This window comes from Acyrthosiphon pisum, chromosome A1, assembly GCF_005508785.2.
Source record: "Acyrthosiphon pisum isolate AL4f chromosome A1, pea_aphid_22Mar2018_4r6ur, whole genome shotgun sequence".
NCBI classification, from domain to species: Eukaryota; Metazoa; Arthropoda; class Insecta; order Hemiptera; family Aphididae; genus Acyrthosiphon; species Acyrthosiphon pisum.
Genome location: NC_042494.1, coordinates 50918549 through 50940100, shown reverse-complemented (window position 1 = coordinate 50940100; position 21552 = coordinate 50918549). Strand labels below are relative to the sequence as shown.

At 32.3% G+C, this 21552-nt stretch overlaps 2 protein-coding genes and 1 non-coding gene across 4 annotated transcripts in view; 1 reads left to right on the top strand and 2 right to left on the bottom strand.

Moving 5' to 3' along the window:
• LOC100162966 overlaps positions 1–19854 on the bottom strand; it is a 315864-nt gene extending 296010 nt beyond the window's left edge. For both annotated transcript variants that reach the window (XM_029487242.1, XM_029487243.1), the window contains exon 1: positions 19599–19854. The gene's annotated coding sequence lies outside the window, so the exon portion shown is untranslated. The remainder of the gene's footprint in view (positions 1–19598) is intronic.
• On the top strand, positions 778–12489 carry LOC100161212 (protein 5NUC). The gene is made up of 9 exons (XM_008187150.2): positions 778–1347; positions 5791–5994; positions 9007–9208; positions 9777–9977; positions 10579–10742; positions 10823–10937; positions 11018–11173; positions 11410–11607; positions 11708–12489. The coding sequence occupies exons 1-9, from the start codon at positions 985–987 to the stop codon at positions 11929–11931; spliced, it is 1827 nt and encodes a 608-aa protein (XP_008185372.1). The 5' UTR covers positions 778–984; the 3' UTR covers positions 11932–12489.
• Mir3039 (microRNA mir-3039) lies at positions 15919–15978 on the bottom strand. Its single transcript, NR_040211.1, has one exon. It is a non-coding gene; the product is annotated as a microRNA mir-3039 (primary transcript).
• Positions 19855–21552: the final 1698 nt, after the last annotated feature.

Sequence of the window (21552 nt, the reverse complement as noted above, 5' to 3'; positions counted from 1 at the left end):
CTACTGGTGATTTGATTGAATGGACACATAATTCATTCGTACATATTTCTGATGCTTAGAACTTAATTAATTAGAATTGGTTAACCGAGGTAAAATAAAAGACTTATCGACAGGTTTTAAAATCGACTCTCGTTTAAAAAATACGTACCTATTTTAGGTATCTCAATTATATCGGATTTCTTGTATCAGCATGTAATATATTATTATTATATTTTTTTATTTGTTATACTTAATATTATACGGATATACCATAATGTTATCCTGTCTATACCTGTTATACCGCTTCGTAAAATATCCACTGTATTCTATTTATCCATAAATCGTTGGATAACGAATTCCAACGACATCTATTATTGCTCTGCCATTTCGTATATAACTCGAAATTTTTTTCAAACATTTTTTTTTTGGCACAAACCACTTTATTATATTTTTACAATCAATTTAAAGGCCTTTTGTGGTTTGGACGCGGGTGGTTTGCTTTTCACGTCTGTGATTGACGCGCGTCACAAAATCACGACCAAACCGCAACAACGCACGCAAGATCCACTCTGTATAATTATACGCACAGATCATAACAATATTATTATTGTGCGCCACGGTGCGTACAACATTATTTAATAGAGGAAGTTCCCTCCTAACATTGTTGGTGGAGTGGGTAGTGGGGCGGTCCGCGTGTGACGGAAAACAGAGCGTTCGATAAGCGCGTTTAGTTGGATGGGTGTGTGGAGGGGGGAGTCCGTCCAGATAGTGAGCCGAAATCCTCGTGTCGCCCGCGCGTCGAACGATGCGGTCGCGGACGACAGACGAACGGGCGCGTGGCCAACCGAACGACGTTACGTAAATAGTTACTCCGCGCGGCGTTACTCGCGTATGTCGTCGTCGTCGTCGTAACGATACGCGATAGTTGTAGCTAGTCGTAATAATAATATTATAAGTCGCGATAGTTTCGAGTCACACATTCACCGCGGGCGCCGCCGCACAGAAATGGCCGGCGGCTTGCAGCAGTGGCCGCGGTCGTTATGGACCTCGGTGCTGTTCCTGTCGCTCCTGTCCACGGCGGCCGCTCGTTACCGGTTGCTCGTGTTGCATACCAACGACATGCACTCGCGGTTCGACCAGATAGACGCGATGGGCGCCGAGTGCATCGCGCCCGGCCCGCAGTGTTACGGCGGTTTTCCGCGTCTCAAGACGGCCGTCGACCAGGAGCGCCGCCGCGCCGACACCGACACCGTCGACGGCACGCTGTTCCTCAACGCTGGTGACACGTTCCAGGGCACGGCGTACTACTCGTTCTTCAAGTGGCGGGCCGTCGAACGCATGATACGGACGCTCGGCATCGATGTCATGGTGAGTTCACGCCGTGAGTCCTGCAGCAGAGCCTGCTCGGCCCACCCTGAACAGCCGTGCGGTCTTCACCCACCCCCCGCCCCCCCACCCCATTCGTTATTTAGTATTTTTCTTACACATTATGATAATTTTTTTTATCGGACAAGTTCAGTATAACAATACGGATATTATTAATAATATGTTATGTTCCTGCGATGTAATACCTAATGTTACGAATGGACTCGGTAAAAGCCGCAAACTCGGCTGCTGGTACGTGTGAAAGAAATTAGTTCTCCAAACCACTACTACTTTCGGGAAACAGTTTTTTTTTTCATAATATTATCATATCGTCTACCAGCATCTCACCAGTGCGCATCATAATCGTCACCGCTGAGATTTCAATACTTTATAATATATAAATGTTCATGTACACGCAATTGACGACAACAAACGACGACTTCCGAGCACGAGTACTCTCTCGACAAGTGCACATTGTGCATCGCGGTTGAGTGTGTGTGTAAACGTGAGCGAGTGGTTGGATGTAATGTGTTAAGTGTGTTATAGAAACGCAAGCCACAACGATTTTCTTCACTCGCTGTTCTCGTAGAGGTCTTCCCCCCTCCCCCCACACACACACACACAGTAAGATCAGGGCCAGATTTACGCCTAGGCCGGCACATATTTGGGAAATTTTGTAAGAAATTGAAAAAAATGTATTTTTGTTTATTATAATTTATAATTACTTGTTTTGTAAATAAATACCACCGAGTGTTGACCTAATTTGTTTAAGTATAATGAAATAAATGTATAAGTAAGAAATACTAATTTTTTTTCTCGGGGTAGGAGCGACATATTTTAAAGGGCATATGGCGACACCTGTTCTAAATCCGGCGTTGACTAAGATAGTGCACTGTGCTACGTGTCCGTTTATAGTCATAATAATATACGTAATATTGGCTAGAGGGTAGTAATATAGGGCAGTAAAGTTTTTGTCGAACACACCTGAAAGGAACTCGACGGATTATTGTTGTTGGTTAAATACACTAGAAAACAATTATTATAAACATATTATGATGGACACACGAGTAACTAAAAACGTTAATATAGTTAATGCTAAACGAGATGAAATTAATATTTTAACATATTCCAGGTATAATGTATAGTCCACTATAAATAATATTTTGAATATAATTTCATCAGCATCGGCAAGTTATGAAATAAAAAAACAGAGATTTTAATTTTTAATCAAAATACGTACCTCGGTAGGTAGTTAAATATAATTGCCATAAACAATGCGTAGTACCTATCAAAATCAACTGTATATACTATATATTTGTATATTAAAATATTGGTACTGTATAATATGAATGCACGATACAAATTACAAATAATTATTATTTATTCATTTTTTATTAAACATTAATCCATCACGGCTTAAACACTGCTGATTATACAAAATCCTAGACTGTACAGAGTAAAATAATTGCTTTAGACTGAAAGAACTAAAATTGAAGAACGTTTTCATGAGAATAAAATAAAATATTGTTTAGACATTCTGTAAAATGTAGAAAAAGTGAATATTACAAACATTTAACCTTTTCATTGAACGCTACACATATATATCTCTAGGCTTAACGCAATATGTGTATGATAATAATCACTGTAAATTGTTTTCAATCATATTATTATCATAATAATAATTATTTATATTTATCTATCTTAATTATTTGCGGTATCACAATAAAAAGGTTAATAATTGATAAGATACATTGTATTGTGTGGAAAAACAAAATCGATTAAATACATTTATCATTAATTAATACTATATAATATGTACTTATAATGTATTACAATATAAAATATTATTACAATCTTTTTTTAATAAATCAAGTTTACTGGTCATATTATGTTTTTTAATAATGATGCTATTTAAAATAATATACCAAATTTCATAATAATAATAATAATTGTATTTAATTATTCCGTTTTGTTACATAATATTATATAATACAATATTGGTAGGTACCTACGCGATGAAAAATAAATTGAAAATCAAAACAAAACGTTTTTGTATGCATAAATTAAAACCTGATCTTATCCGAGGTTGGTGACGATGTTATTAATATTTGTTTTACCCCTGCAAAATACCCTACAGCCGGAACGATAGGTATGAAATGTAATATTATGTACAGCACGTCTATGTGTATATTGGACGTAATTATATTTTATAATATAACTAGGAACTCATTTTATATTCGAGAGCAATAACATTGTCTCTCTCAAAAACCTTGGTAATTTAGATTAAGGCCGTTTTAAATTTAAATATATGTCATTTTATGAATAAATTGTTTTTTTTTTTCGTTTTACTTAAATCGGTTTAGAGTTTATACTCGAAACGGTATAACCACCCTGCTGTTTAAAGCGTTTAGTAAATGCAAATTAAAAATTGCAAACAAAATAAACATTATTCATCATGTCTCAAACTCAGCCTTAGCAGGGTTATAAAGCGATTATCCCGTAGGAATTAAAGAATAATATAATTTAGTGTCAACTGAAACACTATTTTTATACATAATTCCGTCGAGGAAAATACAGTCTTAGTAAATGTAGGTGTATATAGTTCACGTTTAAATAAGTTAAATATTTATAACGAACAACTCGATGGAATTTAACACTATTTGTTCAAAACTTGAAATTTTCGTTTCATTTTTTTTACCTTGCAGATAAATAAAATATTACCAAAAAAAGTCTAAAAAAACAATTAATTGTTTGAATACAACCAATAATAAAAATAAAATTAAGAAGAGATACGAAATAAAATAATGGATCAAAACGTATACTCATCTAATGAGTAAATAATTGACCGATCATTATATAAATTCATATACGTTATCCCGTAATACATATATTTATAAATTATAAGGAAAACGCTGATAAATTTTTATTTACTTGTACTGGTCTTCGAGTGAAAATTCGATTTTAAGACGTAGTACCTACCTATAATTATTGTAATTTATTTGTATTTGTATTTATTTAATACACAGTAGTTAGTAATATATTCGCATTTTTTCGCATTCAAAATGACGTATATTATATATACTCGCATACCACATTAAAGTAGAAAAATAAAAATTGGATTTAAATAAAAATTGATTAATTAGATTGGCATGATACAATATTTACGAATTACGATCGTATCGTTTGATGAAATACAAACCAAAATCGTATCAACGATGATTTTCACTTGATTATATTTTAACATATATTTCGGTTGTGCCTATATCTATAATTACTATAATAAACCTTATCTATAATAACGGCATGTATATAATATGCATTACTAGCAATGATAATAGTCTTAGTCACTATACGAGATGAGAATGAAAAAAAAAAAATGGTTTCGTTAGAAATGCATCTTATAATGTTTATACTTTAAAATAATATTCAAGTCGATCTTTGACTGCGTAGCGTAGGTATGTATATCTATACAGCGATTCTACTCCAAAACGAATAAATCAGAGCCGATAAAAATAGTCAAGCAATTATTGCCGCCGGGAATCTTACAAATAGCTGGTATGCGTAAATTACATTATTGGAACTAAGGTACTTATGAAGGTGTTATTTTACAAGGCACCTGTGCTTGGATAATCTATGTATATAGGTACAAGTTTTGTTGGCACATCGGCAAACTGATTAGGGATAATACTGGGTGTAGGGTGATTATTTTAACAGTAGAAACTCATTAATCATTATCTTAAAAAAGAATTAGCGTTTTAATATATTGTTTTTTTACATCATTCGAAGTACTATTACATTTTTTGCTATTTTTGTTGCAATAAGTGTATCAATTTTAGATAAGTGGAGTACAATTTTTCGGGATATTTCCATGAGCCGTGAGCTTCACATTTTGTAAATACAAAAGTATTTTCAAAAACGTGAGTTCTTTTCAATTTTCGAAATGATAAGTGTTTATTGTTTTATGAATTACTCAGTATAGGAGTGTTAAAACATGTACTGTACGTCTGTACCTATCTACCGCTGATAGTAGTGAAACCGCGAAACATAATCCAATGTGTAGTATAGTCATTAAAATGTTATTCGATAATTAGAACGAAAAACGTTTGTCACAAGCAAGTCACAATATACTGAACCTCAATTCAACACGTGTCACATAGTATAATGATATAATATGTATATTATTATTATCTACTATGAAGGTACCTATTATACGATTTTAAAAATAAATTTACTAGAACAAAATCATCATGACTAATCTATAACGTATAGGAATGATTTTTTACTAAATATATAATATATATATAGTACCTATACAACTTAAAATTTCTGCGGACCAAGTGAAAACAATGTCAAAATAAATGTATTACCATTCTATAATATTATCATCATTATTATTTAATTATTGTTATTACACATGATACATCATATTTTGTACGAATGTTTCAGTCTTTGGGAAATCACGAATTTGACGACGGTGTGAAAGACGTTGAATCGTTTTTACGAAACATAACCATACCAGTAGTAGCTAGTAATCTCGACTTAACTGACGAACCTGTATTGGCCAATGAGCCAAACTTGATGAAATCTAAAGTTCTGACGGTTAATGGTCGCAGAATTGGAATTATCGGATACTTAACGCCGGATACAGAAGTGAGTACTACACGTTATAATATTTATAATAACATAATATAGTAGGTAAATACATTACTGTACCGTTCAACAGGTACTTACGTGTTATTTCGTAAACATTTTGTTTTCCAAACCATAACGTTATAGGCCGATTCTTTTATCACTAGTTATTTTTCGGTAGGGTCTTGAAAAAATAGTTAAAATAAAATAATTTAAGTCATTATAATGTCCATACGGGTAGACGAGAAAATAAATCCTATGTTCAGACCATTGAGCTGCTTATTGGCTCCGGTTATAGGTTAAGGCGACGTTCCTATTAAATGCGTAGTTATAAATTAATATTACAATCGTATAAAACTACGACTGAGAGACTTTTGTAAAATAAACCGTGTGAAATTAATTAATAACTCTTAAGGACTATAGAAAACGAAAACGGTACGCTAAAATAGAATATTTCAATTGTCACCGGTAAAGAGAAACGTAAAATAATTTTAATTAAAATAATTCTTGTTGTGTTGATGCTATTATTATAACGTCAACGTTTTGGAAACATCATTAAAATACTGAAAACAGTGAGACAATACGGCTACGTTGACAATATTAAAACTGTACAATCCACGGCGTAGGTATATCCGTGATGGTTGTGAACAGAACATCTAGAAATGCAATAATAATTTACAATAATGCACAATATCAATATTTAAGCGTTGGATGATATTTAAATGCTGTACAGAAATACTGAACAACAGTTATTTTGTTTTTATCAAATATGTACTTAACACTTTTAATTTATTACCACGACAATAATAATCGATATATTAATATTATGTCCACCTCTGTGCTAATAGCTATCTTGTCTGGCCAGCGAAGGTCGAGACGGTATATAATTATGTCTATGTCGTCGACCAGCCTGGTTGGCTGGTTGGCTCGACCTCGCGGACGTTGATAAGAAAGACCTGGACTTTACGACCGCAACAATAGATATTATAAATGATTGAATCGTAAATTGCATTTGCATAATAAGTACGCAAGGTAAATGGGTCCAGTTAGGCATCTTATCAGTGGGAAAGTAATGTGCGCAGCGTCTGCAGAGGTTCAACAATAAACATTAAAAAAAACGGGGGAATGTATAGGTAACCTTAACTCTTGGTCAGTGGTTCCAAACCTATGGTGCGCGGACCACTGGTGGTCCGCGAGACATCGTGAGGTGGTCCGCGAGCCATACCTACAAAATTTAAAAATATTTTCTTTTTCTTTTGGGGCTTGGTACAAAATTTGTAACTGTTTTTTCTCGACTTCCAACGAAAAAGGCAGTAACTCATTCTTATTGTATATAACGTCTAATTCGTAAAAGTGAGGCAGTCAAAATATTATGTACCGACAATCGTTATCATCGATTCCATGACACGAAGCGTGTATATTACGTCGTTTATTTATAAATTTATATTGCATAATGTAAAAAAAAAAGGTCTTCCTAGTTTTTATAAAATTGAGGTGGTCCGTGACCTATAAAATATTGTCGAGATGGTCCGTGGTGGTAAAAAGGTTGGGAACCACTACTCTGGGTCAATGGCACCCAGACAGGTTAGCAAGTACTGCAACTGCATGTGCGTTCGAGAGAGGTGGGTGTAAACTACTGCAAGTGTCACAGGGAAGTTTATACATTTATAATATAAACTATATTATAGTCTATAATAATTCATTTCAGTGAGAACATTTTTTTTAAATAAAAAAAAAATTCGTGGGTAAATTTATTTAACTGCATGTGCTCTGAAAAGCAGTTGAAAATCAAAGCATTTTTTCCCCACAGCAAGTCGTGTATACATACACAAAACACCAATGTCAATATTAAATCAATACATTCATCGCTTCGCTCAGAATCTAAAATAGAAAAGACCCATCATATTGTTTTGTATTATGGTGCATATTTTAAATGTATTATATGCCCCCGAGAAATAAAAATAAAACGTCAGTTTATATTGTTACGCTCGTTGTTTTTGAATTCGTCTACAGTGTATACGACTGCAGAATATATTATTTTATCCGATAACATGGAATAATCGCAATAATTGCAAAATTAACAAACACAACAGTATTCTCAACCTATTAAAGCTCGATTAAAACCACTATTTCAGATATACTGGTTGCACAACTAGTCGGGAAAAATCAAAAAATAGCCCATCCCGATTAGTCATGAAAAGCCATGCATAACTAAACTTAGCGCTCCTGGTGGTAAAAAAGTTCAAACTGTTTACGTAATTCTATCTATATATATATATAGTTTTATCCATGACAAATTATATAGGTATCATCACAGTATTTTGATACGCATCCTCCGCTCTTTACTTCGCCTTCATCGTAGTTCTCCACTTCTTAATGGCTGTCAATCATATACATACATATACAACATAGAACAAAATCAACCAATAAGAAGTGGAGGACTACGACATGAGTCGGGGGTGAAGGAGATGCGTATCTACTGCGCGAAACTAGTACAACTGTGATGACACCTATCTAATTTGTCATGGTTTTATCTATAATAATAATTATTATAACAATTATTGTGATAATATGAATATAGATTCAGCGATTCCCAAAGTGTGTTCAATGGAACCTAAGGATTTCGGCAGATGTACGCAAATATTAAGAAAATTACTTTATAACAATATTATACCTACTTGGAAAAAATAGAACACCTAAATAATAGTTACTATATAGTATAATATTGCTATAAAATATTCGTTTTACACACGTAGGGGTTCCACGAAACTTTTCCTAAGGTTTCCGTGGTCGTAAAAGTTTGGGAACCGCTGATATATACAATGACCAAGGTATACAACTGTGATAATAACTGATAGTTATCGTGATTTTCCGCTAGAGGCGCTAAACCTTAGTTCTACAATATGCATTTGGGAGCCTAAACGGAACATAACAGAAGGGGCCACAAATTTTACATATCAGTTACATGTGTAACCAGTATATAGTATCTTTAATCGTGATTAAGACGTATGTTTTGTTTTGGTTTGTTTTAAGCGTATAGCACGAACGGGCAACGTAAAAATATTGCCAGAAATCCCTTCGGTTGCGGCCGAGGCGAAACGTCTGAAAAACGATGGGGTGGACATTCTCATAGCGTTGGGACATTCTGGTTTCGAAATGGATATACAGATAGCCAGAGACGTCGAAGATATCGATTTGGTAATTGGCGGACATTCAAATACGTTTTTATACACAGGTGAATATGATATTTTACTATATTATACGTGTAATACAACATGGTTTTTAATTGGAAAGTCAACTGTAACAATTCTAAAAACGTAGCGTGAATATTTTAGTATTGTTTTTTTTTAAATACAACCCCCATACATTTATGTATTCACCTACAATAAAGTGTGAAAACTGTATAGGTACGTTTTGGAATTTGGTGTATTTCTGAAAATATGAATACATTTATTTAAAACTCGACACAGATTTAAAAATTGTTTTTATTGTTTTTAGTTGTATTAATATTATATGGTTATTTTTGATTTTCGAAAAAAATCGTATATGTATTTTGGTCTTTTTTTCCATATTGTGCTAACAATATTATTAGACATACTATATTACATTACGACACTAAAATATCCGCACTTTAATTGAGCGATTGAGTTACTGTCATAATTATACTTTATAGTGACTTTCTAATTAATTAAAATACTGATTACTCGGAATATAATATTTTTATGTTTACAATAATATTTACTGCCATCTTCTACAGTTATGAAGTGGGTGATAATAATAAAAGTAGTTTTTATCTTTTGAAGGAAAACCACCGGGTATCGATAAGCCTGTTGGCTCGTATCCTTTTATGGTGGAACAGCCAAACACCAAAAGAAAGGTGCCCGTTGTCCAGGCAGATCACATCACCAAATATTTGGGTGAATTGTGGATGGAGTTTGATGATGCCGGTGAAGTTGTAACATGTTATGGAAACCCAATTTTATTGGATTACAGTATCAAACAAGGTATACATATAAACCCACAAATTGTACAATGCCATAAAATACATATTTTATAAATTATACGGCGTTTTGAGGTGAAAGTAAAGTTGACACTACAACATTTTTGCAAAATCTTTTAAAATGTAGCTTTTCATCTAACCGTATAGTACTCGATGAATAATGTTGGACATTGGTTGGAGAAAAAATAAAAATAAAAAATATTTATCGAATGCAATATTTACGAGTACTTATAAAGCTTTTTTAGACATTGTGTGGAGCTTGTGGAGAAATTTTGTTCTAGATCAATAGCATTATATATAAAACAAAATAAAGTTATAGAACTTACATTCTGGAACTTTGGCAATACATCGCGTTTCCACGGTATATATTTGCGTTTACACTTCCAACAACTCTAAAAAAATGGTACAACCAGTGCGAATACTATTATAATAGTCCCTATTTTAATAAAAAAATAAAATACGACACAACAACCTTTGTTCGTTTTTAAATCAAACCTTCACTACAGCACTATAATATCCGATGGCTGAAAAGTGAAAACTTTATAAAGCCTTGTCCATTATGACTGCATAGAACTTCAATAGGGAAATAATTTATATTGTTATAGATCCCAAAGTATTGAACGAAGTAAGAATGTTGAAAGAAATGATTGAGAACAAGACTAAAGAAGTGATCGGTTCGTCCAGCGTATTCTTGGAAGGCGAAAATGAATATTGTAGGTTCAGAGAATGTAACCTGGGAAATTTCATAACGGACTCATTCGTAAATTACGTGAGTAATAAAAAAAATATATATCTAATACATAATATGGTAAAAACAATAACAACAAAACAAAAACGGGTCATGTGCAGAATATTCGAAAAAATATTAAATCGTTTGACTTGTCCAAATACTGGACCAATGCGCCCATATCGTTGATACAAGCTGGAGGGATACGGACAAACATCAATAATTTAAGTAGAAGAGGTAAGTTAACATAGGAACAAAATAGAAGTATGAGGTATGTAGTTTGACATAGGTTTTAAATGAGCATATTGTGTTAAAAGGTAACATCACTCTTGGAGATTTATTGTCGACGCTGCCGTTTAAAAATGATATAGGTAAAATCACGACTACGGGTTTAGACATTTGGACAGCTTTTGAGTATTCCGTTCGGCGGTACAGCACAACGGTGGCCAACGGTGAATTCCTGCAAGTCTCAGGTAAATGAACTAAATCGGTGTAAATAATATTAAAATCGTATTCATATACATATAATATTATTATCTTCTATTTTATGAAAATACGACAATAATTGTATAATATGATAATATTATGATATCGATACGCAGTGACAATATTTTTCGTAATCTAATGAATTAATTTGCGATGAAATACTAATAGTTATTTCTCAGTAATCTGATCAAGCTAACACACATTCGATATTATCATCCAACAGGATTAAAAGTCGTAATAGACTTTGGTCGGCCCAGTGGCGAGCGCGTGCAATCCATTCACGTTAGGTGTGGAAATTGTGCCGTTCCTGGGTACGAGAAATTGGATTTAAACGCCAATTACACGATAATTATGAGCAAATATCTGTCAGATGGCGGGGACGGGTTTTCGTTCAAAAAATTGATAAAATATCAGAGTTTCGGTGAGTGTGACGCTAATATTATTGTTCCTTGAAAAAAACATTCATTATAGAATACAGTTCTTACATTATTTATAATGTACACGTGTGTTCATAAAACCAGGAACATCCGATTTGAACATCATGGAGGAAGAGTTCCACGTAAGGTCACCGATATGGCCGGAAGTTGGTCAGCGGATAGTGCTGCTCAACGTGGGAGAGTTGAACAAGGTGCAGACGACTAGCAGCGATGGCCAACGCGTTTCGACACCTCTGTCCCACCTGACATTATTATTGTTGACGATCGCGGTCACGTTGTGTCTGACGGACCGACTTATTGTATTATGATACGGTTCTATATAGCGATCACGCAAAAATTTGCTCATGAACAATATTATATTTTTTTTAAATATGTTTTTACATTTTAAGTATTAATAATTGATAAAGATGGCGACCACGTCTTTTCGTTTAACGGCCACAGCAGTATTGTTTGAATTAATGCTTTCAGCCGCGAAAGCTCAGAAATTAAAACGGACCAAGTGTCAATATTATTACCTGACGAGTATACAGGGCTTGTGTAAATGATAATATTATATATTTTGTGAAGTTATAGTCGTATAGATATAATAATATGTGCGTATAGTGATTTTTGGAAGATAAATCGATAGAACGTGCATGACGAGCGGAAAAAAAATTACATATCACGTATCACTGGACAGTACAAGAGTACGTGTACATTATATCGATACGTGAGACTCACGTGAATTTACGTTACTTAAAATGTACGATATTTTATGATATTGAATAACATTGTAATAATGATTTTTAACGGGTGGTTCTCACTTTTTATTTTATACACGTGTTTATATATTATTTAATAAACGATTTTTTACTCACATGCCTGAATATTGTTACGTCTCTGTACTTATGCGTATCGTAAAACGGAATTGTAGCTATAGCAATTTTTTATTACCTATATTTATATGTTATTTAATATAGGTACTATAGTATAATGATATTATTAACGACGATTAATATTATTATTGCTGTCACTAGGTGTCGGAAACCGGATGATATATTATCATATATTATGTTCTGGTGTTTCTAATATCATTAATTGAGGTCGATACGCCAAGCGATTTTCAGATTTTAGATAGATTTTGTTATTATATAGTATATAATAATAATATATTTATAATAATACCTACTGTGGTTAAAATACTTTTTTTCGCAACAAAATATTACGTTCTGACAAGCAGACGATGTCATTATCACAAAGGCAATAAATTACGTGTGTAGGCGATACGGGAAACTTATACCGGGTGGGAATGACTTGAATACAGTCCATTTTCTAGTCTAGTGCACACGCGACGATAGAATACGAAATGTATAAATCGAAAATCGAGATGGATGGTGTACAACAGTTGACACGAGCCCGTGATATCCTCAACAACTATCTAAATCTCAAAATCTCGGAAATGAAATCAAAAATTCAAAATCGATTTATAAATTAGGTGTAGCCGCGTAGGTACACGTTCATCTAGTAAGACGATGCGGCGCCATGGCGGTCTTATAATATTATAAGTTGTACATAGGTAATATTATGTTGCACATATTATGTAAGTTCAGTACAATAGTCAATAAGCTAACAATTTTTGTTTACCACTGGACGAGTTCAAAATAAAAATTTATTTTATTATCCAACACACAGATCCATCAATCCGAATATTATTATAGGTATCTTTAACGTAACAGTGATAATGTTCAAAACGCAAAGTCGTGGTTGTGTCACGCGATGAATATAATTATGATTGTTATTATTACTACGAGGAGTTACTAAAGTTTCTATATAATATCCCCTCGGGAGTGTATAAGCTTATACGTATTGGTATTGTCTGTTGTTACTTCTACCACCGTTTCAAGTCTGATAAAGTGATAATAATAATAACAATAATAAGAATAGTAAAAATATAAATTAAAATAACAATGATAATCATAGTTAATATTAATATAATAGGTAATAAAAATAATAGCCAATAGTAACAATAATAATAACATTAATAGTCCGCCCACAACATATTAATACATCCGTCATTTTACAGTGTGTAGATTAAATTAAGACGAATGATTGTGAAAACATACTCCACGTGACCGAAAAATGGTTACATTTTTCCACCGAAAAAGAATATGGAAATGGAACTGTCCAAGGCTTAGAATTACTGCCTCGTGAGTAATGATTATGTAAATTTTGATTAATAAATTAAAATAGACTTCTTCGTGTTAAAATTAAGTTGAAATGAACGATATAGATGTACATTGAAGTGAATAGATCCAATTGTAAGTACGCGACAATAATTTACAAGACAGGATTTAACCATATTTCATTAATTGTCACTATTCATATTTTGAGTTTAAAAATGTAAAGAAGAAAAATGTCTAATGATTTGAAAATATGTTAACAATAGACAATAAACTAATAGTAAGTTTATTCCAGATAGTTTAAAATATTTAAATAGGTACCAGAGTAATATAAATAATATTATGGTGCTACCTATATGATAACTCTATTGATTACCAATATAATATACTGTATAAAATAATTTAATCATAATAAAAATGGGGATGTAAAACACGTTGTATAAGCAGATAATATTAAGACCAATAAAAATGTACTATAGAATTTATAAATGGTCAAAATGAAAACATAATATTGCGTTTACCTGACATACGTCTTTATAAGTATAGCTCCAGCTCTCCAGGGTATTCTATGTTGTGGATTAGTTTTCGAACGAGCCAACGGGGTAGGTACCTTCATCGTTTTTATGTTTGCAGGCTTTGATGTCGTTCCTTTTGGGCTTTGGGAGATTATATTTTAAGGACATATTTTATTCAAACTTAAAAACGTTATATATTTATTATAATATATTGTACAAGGCCACACGGGCATAAAATTAGTGGTTACTGCTTATAAAGGAAAATTAAATAATAGTAAAAAAAAAATAATTTTACAAATACCGCGTTAAGTCTTATCGAACTTCAATAATTCTATAGTTATATTATTATATTAATAATCTAATAAGTGACTTATTAGTAATAACTGTCGATACTAATGTGTATAACATTATACTACATAGCCTAAAATATTAGGTCGTGTATTGTAATACTATAGCTTATCACTGCATCACCCGAAAATATATGAACTTGTTAGTATAGGTATCAAATTGAATAACACATACAATCAAATATTTATTGTTCAAGATATAAGTGAGATAAATGTATGACTATTTTTCTGATTGCCATAACAAGAACACATTATAGATTTAAAAAAAAATAAAAAAAATAAAAATGTTTTTAATTCAAAGTGTGTAACTATTATTGTATTACAATAGTTCTTAGTTTGCATAATGATATACATATACATATACATATAAATATAGTTATATTATAGTTTAGAAACTTTATCCTACGTCATAACGAGAACTTTAATATAATTTTAAAGAGTCAAAACGTATAGCTGCCAAATCAGATAACAAGAGATGATGCAGAAAAGTGTATCGACCTAATCCTTCAAGGTCAGGGATCTAGAGTTAAATTATTTTACAGAAAAAACTAAAACTCTAATTAAAATATATAATGCCAGCTATTTCTACATTCATATAACATCTTAACTAATAATGGTTTTACATAATATTTTATTCGTGTACTAATAGGAATTATTAACACCGGATTTTTATAGCAATATATAATATATACAATTTAAACTTCTTTAACATATTATATAATAACGAATACATTACATTTGATGACAAAATATTTACAAATAAAATAAGGTTAGCAGGTAATATTGTTATTACATTTTAAACTATTATATGAATGATTATAATATGATTATAATAATTAAACGATTATAAATTGTGAATTTTTACTGTCTATGGACATCATCTTTATTAAAGGAATATTTTTTGCAGAATAATTCTGACTTACTAGTTAATATATAGAAGATAAATTAATGACCCCTGATGCTCTATGTTACATATTGTATGTATAGAAGGAATGTCGTTGCAACAAACGGGATAATATAATATTATTATTTTTAAAAATATAATAATTATAAATCTGCAAAAAGTTATTCTGTGGGTCGAAAGATGATGACAATATTGTATAATGATCGTGTAATTCAATTTTTTTTTTCAATTTTTTAATACAGATAGGTACAACTGGAAAAGTTCCATGACGTGTTTTCGATAAGTTAAAATATGATATCAATCGGTCGCTTTTCCTGTGACGGGCGATTCCCCTGGGAGTGCCGAGTATTGGTGTGATACCACGGGTGGGCCACCGTGTTTTGACGTTTTTCCACGATATGGATGATACAGAAAACCGGGAAAACACGGTGGCCCGCTCAGTATTGTTTTATAATTTGGTTTTTTTTTTTTAATACGATGAAGCGAAGACGATGGCTATTGTAATTAATATTACCTGCCGTAGCTAAATGCTGTACTTTCTTAGATTATTATTACTGTGTACCTACTACCTATTATATTATACTCTACAGACTACAATATTATATATTATATGGTTTTGACGAGGAAAACGTCTAATGATCTGTTTATTAATTAAGGATTATACTATAGTTTTAGTTTGTCTATAATACAAAGAGATCAAGATATACGTCATGAAGTGAGCAAGAGCTGAGATGATTATTTTATCTCTGACGTTACAATTTCAATATATAATGTAATATTGTTTTCAAATATTACATAGTATTATATCCAACAGGTAGGAAAGGTTACGTGGATGACGTCATAATATAATATAAGCTGCGATAGGGGTCCAGAAACAGTACAAAACCGCAGCTTATGCAATTTATATATGCATAACGTACACATATTATTATATTATATATTATGTAGGGAGCCAATGGCTATACTTATACTAGGTCCTTGTATTGTACATGATACATAATATGTTAAAATGAGTTGATGTTTCATAGAAATAGTTTCACATTCACCCTTAGCGTAGACAAAATAATAATATGCACAAAAATGAAACATAAGATATCATTATATTAAATTAATTGCTACAAAAACATAATGTCTAATATAATACTATTACATCACGCCTTAGTTATAAGTTACTTATAACAGTCAGTTGTTTTATAAATATACATACATGAATACATATTATATTATTATTATTATAGACCACAGTTCGTATTAATAAATTAAGATTAGTTAAGTAAGAATTAAAATTTTTAAGAACTAAAAATAAAATGTTTTGAGGAAAATGCTTGGTCGAAATTGTTTCTAAACAATATATTTTTAACAAGCAAAAGAAAAAAACTAAACTCCTTAACGAATCTCAATTTATTGCATCATAATAAAATGTCAGGTATATAATAAAAAATATACGCCTTACTATTTTTTCTAAAATAAATTTTCAATAAATAAAAGTCATGATTCAAACGAATACGTAGTTAATTATTAGCTTACAGTCTTCAAAGTATTTAAAGAGCAGAGTTTTAGTAGACCAACATTTTGCGAGGTACCCCGCCACAGCCCACTCCTTCCACGCATCAAAACTTTAAATACATATAACTTGTATCAACTACTCGTATAAAATCAATTTTTTTATATTGGTATTGAAATGTTCAGAAAATACTCAGCATGTTTTTTCAAACATTGTTTATTTTTAGGCCATCTGCTGTAATGTTAAAGTAATAAGCTTATTAATTAAAATCAATTATTGATACAATAAGTAGGTAATAAATCGAGTACAAATATTATTATTTCCAAAATCGTCAATACCTACTTTTCAAGATAATGAGTGTTTACTATAAAAAGTATCACCCTAAAACCATAATATACCATCGCAAACAGTCCGATATGTGATAAGGTTGTATACCTAACCTAACCTAAACTAGACTCATAGTGTCACGTTCTTATGTGTGTTTTTTTATAAATATTTTTGTTTTTTAAATATATGTTAAGCTGTATGCCTGTACCTATATTGTACGTAAACACGCGTAGTATAACTGTATAAGACGTAAAGCTGTATTTCTAGATGTTACAAGTATACGAATATTTGTAGAATAAAATAAATATTATCCCTTCAGTAAATGTAAAAGAAACTCGCTATATCGCCAAAGTAACCAAATCCAATATACCTCTATCCGTGAACATAGTGAATACCAATAATAATATAATAATATCTGAGTGAAAAAAATTCTAATATATTTTACTTTTAAAAAAAAAAAACAAATAATATCAATCGTTGTGAAACATAAATATATATTATATAATAGGTACATGATACATGATAATATTTTACAGTTATTAAATATTTATAATTAATAATAACATTATAATAAAATATCTACTGCATAAAAAGAATCAATAAAATGGTAATTTTTTTTTTTAATTAAATAAACCAGCTTTTTTTACATGTATTTTTACTTTTAACGAGAGCAAACATATATAATTGTATACATTTTTGAAAACAATTTATAAATACGGGTACCTATGTATAATATTATATATACTTTTATTTTATTATACAGGTAAGCCCGAGGGTGGTTTTAATAAACTGGAGATTTATTTACTTTGTTATAGCAGGTGATTATTTTAAAAGTTGAAATATTAAAAACGTGTTGATTAAAAATCCAGATGTGAATATAGTTCATAAAATATGTAGGTACCTATGTTTTACCATAAGTTACAGTTCAGAATTATTTTGAATTTTAAACGTGGTATGTATGTTATTCACTAAAATAGAACATTGAAATGTAGGGGTACTGTACGTCTAAGGTTTCATATATTTCCTTTCAAAGTTTAAAGGGTTGGATTTTGTAATTTCAAAGTTAAAAATAAACACCACCAACATGAAGTTTTCTACCTTTTGAGGTAAATCATAAAAATATCAGAGCATGGAAACAGTGTAAGACTGAACAGTGATCAAAAGGAAACACACTGACATGAAATAAAATAAACGTTTTTTCAATCTACCTGGAATTTGAAATAATAGTTTTAAATTACTTGGTCTCGAGTGTCGCGAGTATATTATAATAAAGTTTACCATATTTTAACTAAAAATGTTTATCAATATTTTCAACCGTATTATAGTAAGTAAATTATCCTAACATCACATTTTTTTTTTATTTATGATTTAAAACTAAGATCATCAAAGGACTTGATAAAAATAAATATACATATTATTGTAAAATTAAAATACTTTTGAATATTATATTATGCAAGTATTGTAATTTATTGTTTTTGAATCAATGTCAAAATAAAAAAGTATTTAATTTCAGTTTAAAAATACGAAAATTAGCAATTCTCTATTTAGACCTGTAATTTTAGAACGGTTTTATATTTTGAACTGAACAAGGTAGTTTTTTCAATGACGTGTTTTATTCACTGGATGACATTTTTAGAGTGAGTTGAAGTAGCTTATCTAAAATGTTATACACGGCACACGCCCTATTTAAATACTGGAAGTTGAACATGTTGAATGAATATTGTACATCAGTATATTACAGGGATGTAATATTTCCAGTACATCGAATTTATTTCCAGACTTATTTTAAGCACCCACGGAATATAAAAAAAATTTTAAAATTTTTGAGTGAGTCGAGGACTACTTAATATTATTTTTTTAAACTCATTCATGTTGATCTAGAATGTTTTTTATTTGTAATAATATCGATGCATTGATGTATATACGTGACACCTATCTATCCGACATAATATATTTTATTCCACAAACGAAACATAATATCCAAATATTAAGCCCACGAACTCGCTGGGAGATATTTTAAATCAATTTACGCGATAATAGTTCGACCTCAATTTTTTTTTCATTTCATTTTTATCCCTATCAGACGAAACACGATAAACGCATTAAAGCCATAACATATATAGGCACATTATACATCATGACACACAAATAGAGGGGAAGAGGGAGAGAGAGGGCTCTATTTGATCGACTTTGTCATGATATAAAAATATTTCACTTACCTTAAAAATATTTTCCCGTTCACACACGTGCAGCAAATGGGCCTTTCAAATCGGACGGCATGCACAATCGTTTTCAACAACAGCGACGACGACCGCGTCAACCGAGACAGCGAGCAGCGATAGCACCACCACCACCGGCAGCAGCAGCACCAGCACCAGCACACCGCCAGCACACCACCAGCAGCAGCAGCAACAGCCGGCCGTGTTTGGTGGACGCACGCGGAACACACGACGGCGGGACACGACGGGACGACGTCATTTCCCGGAGAGAGCACTTTCGGCACGCGCATTCCCGTCGGCGCTTTCCGGAGACCGATTCGCCGCCGCCGCCACCACCGCCGGCGCGTACAACAACAAATCACCGGTACCCCCTCGACCACCCCCCCCCCCTCGCCAATTTCCACACACCCGCCACTGAACCATTCCCGCATCGAGACCAAAACCAACCCCCACGGTCGACCGTCGCCCATACCCCACCGGCCGCCATCCGTCCGCGAGCCCCGGCCACATCCCTACACGCCGCCAAAGTCATTGAGTCGACTGCGTCGCCGCCGCAGGTGCGCAGCGTAATAAGGGTTAGGTGATAGGGTGGGTGAGGTGGTATATAGCTATAATATACCTTATGCGTAATATAATTACCTGGTGATGATGCCATAGCGAGTGAAACGTCAAATGACAGTGTTTGTATTTGTGGCGATAAGATGATCTATATCAGGGGTGGCCAAACCGCGTCTCGCGAGCCGCATGCGGCTCGCATCTTAACGTAGGTAACATTAGATTAACATAAGAGCCAAGATGTAAAAAAAAAAGTCATATAATATATAATAATATGACCTTTTTTTTTTTTACATCTTTGCTCTTCAATTTTTATTAATATATTTGGTTGCTCGCGAGTCTCTTCTCGCTGGCCACCCCTGATCTATATAATATGATGGATAAGTTCGGACGATGGACCGGAAATCCTCAAGACGTGGCTGGAGGGATCTATAGTTTAAATTCGATAGATCCGCGCACGCGATTTTAGCCACTCGGATATCGAGTTGGAGTCACGCCGATTTTAAGGGGAAAAGCACGTATGGGCCAGTTGGAAAAAATCAAATTGGTAGACTATGTAAACCGTTTGGTGTAATTATTATCTACACGGTAAAATCATCAGTTTAAAAAGATATTCTTGATATTTAACTATTCGTTATTAGGTAGCGTTTTTATACGTAGATAATCCTCAAGTTATTATAAAATGTTACTGTTTCGCAGTGTTTTAGTTCAGTGAAACGCTTGATTATTCAATATCAATATACATAGGTAAACCTACCTATAAAAAAAAGGATCATCAGACTAATACCACGATTGGCGGTGCTATTCGATAAAAGTACTAGGTTTATGAAACTGAAGATACTCAATACTAAAACGTTCTATGTTTGGAGTTGTACTGTTTTACGCCTCATTGAATTCACACCCTACCCATATATACCGTATTCAGCTACAGTAATACAACAACGCTGTATATCTAGTTCTCCCAATAACATATACAACATAACATAAACATTATACTTATAAATATGTAATGGGATAATAGTATATACATATGGTACATAAAACAACTTGTCCTAACTGGCTAAATGGCAACTACCTGAACGAATTCATCATCACCTATAGCTGGAACTACGGAAACTAAGAGTATGAAATTTAGTCAGTAGTTTCGTTTTATAATGTAGAGATCCACGAAGAAAGGATTTTCTAAAATTCACATTTTAAACAAGTCTTCAAACAAGTATTTTGAGATTCACGGAGGAAATCGAAACTTATTTTTTCTATAATATAAATGGTTGCCATTAATTACTCAGCTAGATCAAGTACAAGAATGAAGCATGCATCAAATCGTCGCGTTTACATGGCTTCGAGCATCTATATTTTAAAACCAAATGTATGTTATGTAGCTTATATATACTCAAAA